This window comes from Coregonus lavaretus (assembly GCF_964263955.1).
Source record: "Coregonus lavaretus genome assembly, chromosome: 32".
Classification (NCBI taxonomy): Eukaryota; Metazoa; Chordata; class Actinopteri; order Salmoniformes; family Salmonidae; genus Coregonus; species Coregonus lavaretus.
In genome coordinates this window covers 39,400,148-39,411,665 of record NC_140019.1, presented here as the reverse complement: position 1 = coordinate 39,411,665, position 11,518 = coordinate 39,400,148, and the positions used below count along the sequence as shown (strand labels likewise).

Here is an 11,518-nt window from a genome sequence, read left to right as displayed (position 1 = left end):
GAGAGAGAGAGAGAGAGAGAGAGAGAGAGAGAGAGAGTGTAGTCCACAGGAGAGAGAGAGAGAGAGAGAGAGAGAGAGAGAGTGAGAGTGAGAGTGTAGTCCACAGGAGAGAGAGAGAGAGAGAGAGAGAGAGAGAGTGTGAGAGTGTAGTCCACAGGAGAGAGAGAGAGAGAGAGAGAGAGAGAGAGAGAGTGTGAGAGTGTAGTCCACAGGAGAGAGAGAGAGAGAGAGAGTGTGAGAGTGTAGTCCACAGGAGAGAGAGAGAGAAGAGAAGAGAAGAGAAGAGAAGAGAGAGAGAGAAGTCCACAGGGGAGAGAGAGAGAGAGAGAGAGAGAGAGAGAGAGAGAGAGAGAGAGAGAGAGAGAGAGAGAGAGTGTGTAGTCCACAGGAGAGAGAGAGAGAGAGAGAGAGAGAGAGAGAGAGAGAGAGAGAGAGAGAGAGAGAGAGAGAGTGAGAGTGTAGTCCACAGGAGAGAGAGAGAGAGAGAGAGAGAGAGAGAGAGAGAGAGAGAGAGTGTGAGAGTGTAGTCCACAGGAGAGAGAGAGAGAGAGAGAGAGAGAGAGAGTGTGAGAGTGTAGTCCACAGGAGAGAGAGAGAGAGAGAGTGTGTGAGAGTGTAGTCCACAGGAGAGAGAGAGACAGAGAGAGAGAGAGAGAGCAATATGTGCGCTTCACTTCACTCTGCTCCGCTCTCTGCTTAGGAGGAGCTTCAGGATTTTCACTTGTTCCGTACAACATTTCATTTGAAGACCCGTTTACCAAGGAGCTATAGCCAACCACTAAGGGGGTAAGGGTGAGTATTTGAATGGGTTGATAGGTTACTGAAGATTCACCTGTACATTTAATATGGAACTGATTTGGAGCATGCATTGACATTATTAAAAATGACTTGATTGTCCGGTTCATAATGTGATGATCAAAGTGTGACGGTATATATCATGGGTCATATTTTAATGTGATGATCGAGGTGTGACGGTATATATCATGGGTAATATTTTAATGTGATGATCGAGGTGTGACGGTATATATCATGGGTAATATTTTAATGTGATGATCGAAGTGCGACGGTATATATCATGGGTAATATTTTAATGTGATGATCGAGGTGTGACGGTATATATCATGGGTAATATTTTAATGTGATGATCGAGGTGCGACGGTATATATCATGGGTAATATTTTAATGTGATGATCGAGGTGCGACGGTATATATCATGGGTAATATTTTAATGTGATGATCGAAGTGTGACGGTATATATCATGGGTAATATTTTAATGTGATGATCGAAGTGCGACGGTATATATCATGGGTAATATTTTAATGTGATGATCGAAGTGCGACGGTATATATCATGGGTCATATTTTATGGATCAAAAATTCCATCTGTAGCTTAACACACACACTTTGATCACCTCCTATTTCAGTGATACAGCGTGATGGATTCTGATTAAATGCATTAGCACTGCCTTTGGTAAATATAGGCTACTGAGACATTTACGATGGTGAGTTTACTTTAGTGTCGTATATAAATCATGAGATTTATATATCAATAGTAAAAGTCTACAGCATACAATGCAGTAGTTGTTTTTTGTGTGGGTTCATGGCAGGTTACAGCTTATTGGAGTCAAATGCCTGCTCTTTACAAAGCCCTGGAGACAATCACTAAGCACCTAGTACTTCTGATAAACAGCACCTGTTTTCTATCCTTCTGTCTGTCTGTCTGTCTGTCTGTCTGTCTGTCTGTCTGTCTGTCTGTCTGTCTGTCTGTCTGTCTGTCTGTCTGTCTGTCTGTCTGTCTGTCTGTCTGTCTGTCTGTCTGTCTGTCTGTCTGTCTGTCTGTCTGTCTGTCTGTCTGTCTGTCTGTCTGTCTGTCTGTCTGTCTGTCTGTCTGTCTGTCTGTCTGTCTGTCTGTCTGTCTGTCTGTCTGTCTGTCTGCCTGCCTGCCTGCCTGTCTGTCTGTCTGTCTGCCTGTCTGCCTGTCTGCCTGTCTGCCTGCCTGCCTGCCTGCCTGCCTGCCTGCCTGCCTGCCTGCCTGCCTGTCTGTCTGTCTGTCTGTCTGAATGCTATCACCATATGTCTGCTGACAGCGACACATTGACACAGAGTGATTAGAGCTGAGAACGAAGGAAGGTTGTTTTATAACGCTAAGTGTAGGTAGGCAGTTGTTATAGTCCCAATCTCAGTACAGCCTGATAATAAACACAAAGCCACGAACCCAGATAGATGTATTCATCGACAAGCCTTCTTTCTGTGACCCAGACACATGCAGTATGCTTCTGCTTTCATAGTTCAGTCTGAATTCCTTCTGGCCTTCCATTTGTATCTGTGTTTGGATGAGGTGCTGGGAGGGTTGGAGATGGGGCTAGGAGGGATGAGGTGCTGGGAGGGTTGGAGATGGGGCTAGGAGGGATGAGGTGTTGGGAGGGTTGGAGATGGGGCTAGGAGGGATGAGGTGTTGGGAGGGTTGGAGATGGGGCTAGGAGAGATGAGGTGCTGGGAGGGTTGGAGGCTGAGAATGGGGGGGGGGGTGAGGTGTTGGGAGGGTTGGAGGCTGAGAGGGATGAGGTGTTGGGAGGGTTGGAGATGGGGCTAGGAGGGATGAGGTGCTGGGAGGGTTGGAGATGGGGCTAGGAGAGATGAGGTGCTGGGAGGGTTGGAGGCTGAGAATGGGGGGGGGGTGAGGTGTTGGGAGGGTTGGAGGCTGAGAGGGATGAGGTGTTGGGAGGGTTGGAGATGGGGCTAGGAGGGATGAGGTGCTGGGAGGGTTGGAGATGGGGCTAGGAGGGATGAGGTGCTGGGAGGGTTGGAGATGGGGCTAGGAGGGATGAGGTGCTGGGAGGGTTGGAGATGGGGCTAGGAGGGATGAGGTGCTGGGAGGGTTGGAGATGGGGCTAGGAGGGATGAGGTGCTGGGAGGGTTGGAGATGGGGCTAGGAGGGATGAGGTGCAGGGAGGGTTGGAGATGGGGCTAGGAGGGATGAGGTGCTGGGAGGGTTGGAGATGGGGCTAGGAGGGATGAGGTGCTGGGAGGGTTGGAGATGGGGCTAGGAGGGATGAGGTGTTGGGAGGGTTGGAGGCTGAGAATGGGGGGGATGAGGTGTTGGGAGGGTTGGAGGCTGAGAGGGATGAGGTGTTGGGAGGGTTGGAGATGGGGCTAGGAGGGATGAGGTGCTGGGAGGGTTGGAGGCTGAGAATGGGGGGGATGAGGTGTTGGGAGGGTTGGAGGCTGAGAGGGATGAGGTGTTGGGAGGGTTGGAGATGGGGCTAGGAGGGATGAGGTGCAGGGAGGGTTGGAGATGGGGCTAGGAGGGATGAGGTGCTGGAAGGGTTGGAGGCTGAGAGGGATGAGGTGCTGGGAGGGTTGGAGATGGGGCTAGGAGGGATGAGGTGCTGGGAGGGTTGGAGGCTGAGAGGGATGAGGTGCTGGGAGGGTTGGAGATGGGGCTAGGAGGGATGAGGTGCAGGGAAGGTTGGAGGCTGAGAGGGATGAGGTGCTGGGAGGGTTGGAGGCTGAGAGGGATGAGGTGCTGGGAGGGCAGATAAGTTAGCTCACACCTACAGATAATATATAATCTCACCCCTACATATAATAGATATGGTATTATCAGATAATAGATCATATCAATTAACAGATCATATCAGATAACAGATCATATCAGATAACAGATCATATCAGATAATATATCATATCAGATAACAGATCATATCAGATAATAGATCATATCAGATAACAGATCATATCAGATAATAGATCATATCTAAAGTAGTGCACTGTATGTGGAATAGGGTACCATTTGGGCCTCAACCTTCCTGGATTGTTTTTGAGCCAGTAATGATTCTGTTTTTCCTCAAGCTCACGGTCCAAGAACACCCTCAAATTTGCACAAAATGTAAAGTGTACATTTTCATTTGACATCATCACCTATTGCGCAAGCTAGCTGGCAGGAGGAGGGTGAGTGCACTATCCTGACAGTCTGAATCCTGTATGATCCAGAGCAGCATGCGTGTGGTGTGCACTGAATTTAAATTAATAGATGCTATTTAGCGACCATCTACAGAGTTTTTCTTGTGCAAATAATCAAGGTGCTTTCTTCACACTGTGTTTGTGCATTCCAAATGGCACCCTATCCCCTATGTAGTGCATCGATTTTGACCAGAGACCGTATTTAGGGGATAAGGTGCAATTTGGGATACAGCTTGGGTTCGGCTTAAAGTTACTTTGAAGTGCACAACTGTTTTAGATTGGAAATGTAATCCCAGCCCCCGTCCCTAGTTAAATAAAAGTTCAATAAAAAATACAATAATTAACTCCTCTCCTGGCTAATTTAGTGCTGATCAAGGGGAGGTGTGAAAGTTCTAAAATAGCACCCTACTTGGGCTTGAAAGTAGTGCACTATATAGGGATTAGGGTGTCATTTGGGCTTTCAAAATATCAGTAACTTTCCTAAAATTCCCAGGTTTTCCAGAAATGGGAGTATTCTGGATTTCATGCTTACTCCCTTCTGATTCCGGGGAATCAAGAATCTTCCAAACTAACCAAGATTTCTGGACCTGGGAATTTTGGGAATGTTACCGGAGGAATTTTGCAGCCCTAGTGTCATTTCAGTGTCCTGGTTTTGTGGTGGAGACACAGGACACAGAAACAGTAAACAGTGTTCTGGTTTTGTGGTGGAGACACAGGATACAGAAACAATAACAGTGTTCTGGTTTTGTGGTGGAGGCACAGGATACAGAAACAATAACAGTGTTCTGGTTTTGTGGTGGAGACACAGGACACAGAAACAGTAAACAGTGTTCTGGTTTTGTGGTGGAGGCACAGGACACAGAAACAGTAAACAGTGTTCTGGTTTTGTGGTGGAGACACAGGACACAGAAACAGTAAACAGTGTCCTGGTTTTGTGGTGGAGGCACAGGACACAGAAACAGTAAACAGTGTCCTGGTTTTGTGGTGGAGGCACAGGACACAGAAACAGTAAACAGTGTCTTGGTTTTGTGGTAGAGACACAGGACACAGAAACAGTAAACAGTGTCCTGGTTTTGTGGTGGAGGCACAGGACACAGAAACAGTAAACAGTGTCCTGGTTTTGTGGTGGAGACACAGGATACAGAAACAATAACAGTGTTCTGGTTTTGTGGTGGAGGCACAGGATACAGAAACAATAACAGTGTTCTGGTTTTGTGGTGGAGACACAGGACACAGAAACAGTAAACAGTGTTCTGGTTTTGTGGTGGAGGCACAGGACACAGAAACAGTAAACAGTGTTCTGGTTTTGTGGTGGAGACACAGGACACAGAAACAGTAAAGAGTGTCCTGGTTTTGTGGTGGAGGCACAGGACACAGAAACAGTAAACAGTGTCCTGGTTTTGTGGTGGAGGCACAGGACACAGAAACAGTAAACAGTGTCCTGGTTTTGTGGTAGAGACACAGGACACAGAAACAGTAAACAGTGTCCTGGTTTTGTGGTGGAGGCACAGGACACAGAAACAGTAAACAGTGTCCTGGTTTTGTGGTAGAGACACAGGACACAGAAACAGTAAACAGTGTCCTGGTTTTGTGGTGGAGGCACAGGACACAGAAACAGTAAACAGTGTCCTGGTTTTGTGGTGGAGACACAGGACACAGAAACAGTAAACAGTGTCCTGGTTTTGTGGTGGAGACACAGGACACAGAAACAGTAACAGTGTCCTGGTTTTGTGGTGGAGACACAGGACACAGAAACAGTAAACAGTGTCCTGGTTTTGTGGTGGAGGCACAGGACACAGAAACAGTAAACAGTGTCCTGGTTTTGTGGTGGAGGCACAGGACACAGAAACAGTAAACAGTGTCCTGGTTTTGTGGTGGAGGCACAGGACACAGAAACAGTAAACAGTGTTCTGGTTTTGTGGTGGAGGCACAGGATACAGAAACAGTAAACAGTGTCCTGGTTTTGTGGTGGAGACACAGGATACAGAAACAGTAACAGTGTCCTGGTTTTGTGGTGGAGGCACAGGACACAGAAACAGTAACAGTGTCCTCCATGCAGCAGTATACAGTGGGGGGGAAAAGTATTTAGTCAGCCACCAATTGTGCAAGTTCTCCCACTTAAAAAGATGAGAGAGGCCTGTAATTTTCATCATAGGTACACGTCAACTATGACAGACAAAATGAGATTTTTCTTTTCCTGAAAATCACATTGTAGGATTTTTTATGAATTTATTTGCAAATTATGGTAGAAAATAAGTATTTGGTCAATAACAAAAGTTTCTCAATACTTTGTTATATACCCTTTGTTGGCAATGACACAGGTCAAACTTTTTCTGTAAGTCTTCACAAGGTTTTCACACACTGTTGCTGGTATTTTGGCCCATTCCTCCATGCAGATCTCCTCTAGAGCAGTGATGTTTTGGGGCTGTCGCTGGGCAACACGGACTTTCAACTCCCTCCTCATGCTGAAAGACCCAGCCACGTTTCATCTTCAATGCCCTTGCTGATGGAAGGAGGTTTGCACTCAAAATCTCACGATACATGGCCCCATTCATTCTTTCCTTTACACGGACCAGTCGTCCTGGTCCCTTTGCAGAAAAACAGCCCCAAAGCATGATGTTTCCACCCCCATACTTCACAGTAGGTATGGTGTTCTTTGGATGCAACTCAGCATTCTTTGTCCTCCAAACACGACGAGTTGAGTTTTTACCAAAAAGTTCTATTTTGGTTTCATCTGACCATATGACATTATCCCAATCCTCTTCTGGATCATCCAAATGCACTCTAGCAAACTTCAGACGGGCCTGGACATGTACTGGCTTAAGCAGGGGGACACGTCTGGCACTGCAGGATTTGAGTCCCTGGCGGCGTAGTGTGTTACTGATGGTAGGCTTTGTTACTTTGGTCCCAGCTCTCTGCAGGTCATTCACTAGGTCCCCCCGTGTGGTTCTGGGATTTTTGCTCACCGTTCTTGTGATCATTTTGACCCCACGGGGTGAGATCTTGCCCCGTGGAGCCCCAGATTGAGGGAGATTATCAGTGGTCTTGTATGTCTTCCATTTCCTAATAATTGCTCCCACAGTTGATTTCTTCAAACCAAGCTGCTTACCTATTGCAGATTCAGTCTTCCCAGCCTGGTGCAGGTCTACAATTTTGTTTCTGGTGTCCTTTGACAGCTCTTTGGTCTTGGCCATAGTGGAGTTTGGAGTGTGACTGTTTGAGGTTGTGGACAGGTGTCTTTTATACTGATAACAAGTTCAAACAGGTGCCATTAATACAGGTAACGAGTGGAGGACAGAGGAGCCTCTTAAAGTAGAAGTTACAGGTCTGTGAGAGCCAGAAATCTTGCTTGTTTGTAGGTGACCAAATACTTATTTTCCACCATAATTTGCAAATAAATTCATTAAAAATCCTACAATGTGATTTTCTGGATTTTTTTTTCTCAATTTGTCTGTCATAGTTGACGTGTACCTATGATGAAATTACAGGCCTCTCTCATCTTTTTAAGTGGGAGAACTTGCACAATTGATGGCTGACTAAATACTTTTTTCCCCCCACTGTATCTCTCTCCTCTATCCCTCTTCTATAAACACACAGTAAGGAAGGATAGAAGAGATGCCTACTGATCATGAATTATATAGACTTCCACAAATTACAACCTAGAAACAACAGCACAATATTGGAGGGAGAGAGAGAGAGAGAGAGAGAGAGAGAGAGAGAGAGAGAGAGAGAGAGAGAGAGAGAGAGAGAGAGAGGTTGTATATCAGGGTATATATTGAGAAGCCAGGGTTATCTAGGAACCTCCCTAAGTTATCTGTATCCTCCTCCAGGGTTATCTAGGAACCCCCCTAAGTTATCTGTATCCTCCTCCAGGGTTATCTAGGAACCCCCCTAAGTTATCTGTATCCTCCTCCAGGGTTATCTAGGAACCCCCCTAAGTTATATGTATCCTCCTCCAGGGTTATCTAGGAACCCCCCTAAGTTATCTGTATCCTCCTCCAGGGTTATCTAGGAACCCCCCTAAGTTATCTGTATCCTCCTCCAGGGTTATCTAGGAACCTCCCTAAGTTATCTGTATCCTCCTACAGGGTTATCTAGGAACCTCCCTAAGTTATCTGTATCCTCCTCCAGGGTTATCTAGGAACCTCCCTAAGTTATCTGTATCCTCCTCCGGGGTTATCTAGGAACCCCCCTAAGTTATCTGTATCCTCCTCCAGGGTTATCTAGGAACCCCCCTAAGTTATCTGTATCCTCCTCCAGGGTTATCTAGGAACCCCCCTAAGTTATCTGTATCCTCCTCCAGGGTTATCTAGGAACCCCCCTAAGTTATCTGTATCCTCCTCCAGGGTTATCTAGGAACCCCCCTAAGTTATCTGTATCCTCCTACAGGGTTATCTAGGAACCCCCCTAAGTTATCTGTATCCTCCTCCAGGGTTATCTAGGAACCCCCCTAAGTTATCTGTATCCTCCTACAGGGTTATCTAGGAACCCCCCTAAGTTATCTGTATCCTCCTCCAGACTCAGAGAGCTAACAACCCTTATTAGGCTCTTGTTTTACCCTGACCCCTGACCTCTGCGTTATCACTGAGAATGTTCCATCTGTTGTTTCTCCCACTGCAGGTATCTGGACTTCCCAGCTGACTGACCAGACCAGACAGTGTTGTCTTCCCTACCAGTAGACTGACCAGACCAGACAGTGTTGTCTTCCCTACCAGCAGACTGACCAGACCAGACAGTGTTGTCTTCCCTACCAGCAGACTGACCAGACCAGACAGTGTTGTCTTCCCTACCAGCTGACTGACCAGACCAGGCAGTGTTGTCTTCCCTACCAGCTGACTGACCAGACCAGACAGTGTTGTCTTCCCTACCAGCAGACTGACCAGACCAGACAGTGCTCCCAGTCTATCTGGACTGGACCAGGGACTATTTGGCCTCAGTGACTGGACTCTGCAGTGTTACAATCAGTATTGGACTATATAGACTGTATTTGGACTGACTGACCAGCTCCAGTGATCCTCCCTCCCTCCCAGCAGACAACATGAGCCCCCTGGCCCCCCCAGACCCCTCCAACAGCACGTCCGACCTAGCACCAGGCCTGCCAGTCCACATGGACACCAACACCACCCACATGCAGCAAGACATCCTGGGGAACGACAGTCTCAACCTCCACTTCGACCGGCCGGGGTTCCACTCTGACATCACCAAGCATGTAGGAGTCCAGGCTGCTCTGATCACAGCGTACAGTCTGATCATCCTACTGGGCCTGGTAGGCAACGCCCTAGTCATCTATATGATCATCCACTTCCGGAACATGAGGACAGTCACCAACTTCTTCATAGCTAACCTGGCCCTGGCCGACCTGTTGGTGGATACGTTGTGTTTACCGTTCACACTGGTTTATACATTGCTCGACGAGTGGAAGTTCGGCGCGGTGCTGTGTCACATGGTCCCGTTCGCCCAGGCGCTGAGCGTGCACGTATCGATCCTGACGCTGACCGTCATCGCTCTGGAGCGCTACAGGTGTATCGTGTTTCACCTGGGCCAGCGCCTCACCTGGCGAAGCAGCCTGTTCATCATGGCTCTCACCTGGACGCTGTCCGCCATGCTGGCCGGCCCGCTCGCCATCTTCAGAGAGTACCGTCAGGAGGAGATCCCGTCCATCAACCTGAGCATCTCAGTCTGCTATGAGAAGTGGCCCCACGGCAGCAGCAGAGATGGAGTCATCTACAGCCTGTCTATGTTACTGCTGCAGTACGTGCTGCCACTATCCATCATCAGTTACGCCTACATCTGCATCTGGGTGAAGCTGAAGAACCACGTGAGTCCATCGAGCCGCATCAACGCCGTCCAGCGCAGGAAGAAGACCACCAAGATGCTGGTTATGGTGGTCGTAGTCTTCGCCACATGCTGGCTGCCCTTCCACGTGTTTCAACTGGCCAGCGACCTAGACCTGGTGCTCAGCTTAAGACAATACAAGCTCATCTATACTCTCTTCCACATCATAGCCATGTGCTCCACCTTCGCCAACCCGCTCCTGTACGGCTGGATGAATAAGAACTACAGGAATGGGTTCCTCATGGTGTTCAGGTGTGAGGATAAACCAGACAGTATTCACCCTGAGGGATCCTTCAGGACCCGGTCACTACGGAGGATGTCTCTGAACGGTAGGAACGGCGGACACCCTCCTACTGCCGTCTGATTGATTGACTGAACTGCCATCTGATTGAGGCTGCTGTATGGAGTGATATTAGTACTAATAGAAAGGGAATCTGAGGCTGCTGTAAAAAAAAAAAAAAAAAAGAAATCATTGTCCGAGCCAAAATGGCCCATAGGGCAGGAGTTGATCTCCTGTTTCTGTAGAGTGAACCAGAACGGCCCATAGGGCAGGAGTTGATCTCCTGTTTCTGTAGAGTGAACCAGAACGGCCCATAAGTCGCTTTGGATAAAAGCGTCTGCTATTATAATATATTGATATATAAGTACACCCCCTGGACAGAAAAATATACTGCTGTATGGAGTGATATTAGTGACAACAGAAAGGAAATCTGAATCGCTAGACTTATTATTATTAAAGCAGAACATCAATGATGATGACTAGGACTAGGAGTTTTTCCTGACCTCCCAACCGACCTGAGCAAGAAAAACTCTGGACCCTATAGTTACCAGACCGTATGGTATGACTAGGATAAACACTGGACCGAGTGGCGCAGTGGTCTAAGGCACTGCATTGCAGTGCTAGCTGTGCCACTAGAGATCCTGGTTCGAATCCAGGCTCTGTCGTAGCCGGCCGCGACCGGGAGACCCATGGGGCGGTGCACAATTGGCCCAGCGTCGTCCAGGGTAGGGGAGGAAATGGCCGGCAGGGATGTAGCTCAGTTGGTAGAGCATGGCGTTTGCAACGCCAGGGTTGTGGGTTCGATTCCCACGGGGGGCCAGTATGAATAAAAATAATAATGTATGCACTCACTAACTGTAAGTCGCTCTGGATAAGAGCGTCTGCTAAATGACTAAAATGTAAATGTATGACTAGGATAAACCATGGACCCTGTAGTTACAGTGGGGGAAAAAAGTATTTAGTCAGCCACCAATTGTGCAAGTTCTCCCACTTAAAAAGATGAGAGAGGCCTGTAATTTTCATCATAGGTACACGTCAACTATGACAGACATATTGAGAATTAATTTCTCCAGAAAATCACATTGTAGGATTTTTAATGAATTTATTTGCAAATTATGGTGGAAAATAAGTATTTGGTCACCTACAAACAAGCAAGATTTATGGCTCTCACAGACCTGTAACTTCTTCTTTAAGAGGCTCCTCTGTCCTCCACTCGTTACCTGTATTAATGGCACCTGTTTGAACTTGTTATCAGTATAAAAGACACCTGTCCACAACCTCAAACAGTCACACTCCAAACTCCACTATGGCCAAGACCAAAGAGCTGTCAAAGGACACCAGAAACAAAATTGTAGACCTGCACCAGGCTGGGAAGACTGAATCTGCAATAGGTAAGCAGCTTGGTTTGAAGAAATCAACTGTGGGAGCAATTATTAGGAA

At 47.4% G+C, this 11,518-nt stretch overlaps 1 protein-coding gene across 1 annotated transcript; it reads left to right on the top strand.

Annotated features, from left to right (window-relative positions):
- Positions 1-9,070: 9,070 nt before the first annotated feature.
- Positions 9,071-10,162, top strand: npy7r (neuropeptide Y receptor Y7; the record flags this gene model as incomplete). Its single annotated transcript, XM_084149891.1, has 1 exon — positions 9,071-10,162. One exon carries the CDS (start codon positions 9,071-9,073, stop codon positions 10,160-10,162), a length of 1,092 nt encoding a protein of 363 aa, XP_084006017.1.
- Positions 10,163-11,518: the final 1,356 nt, after the last annotated feature.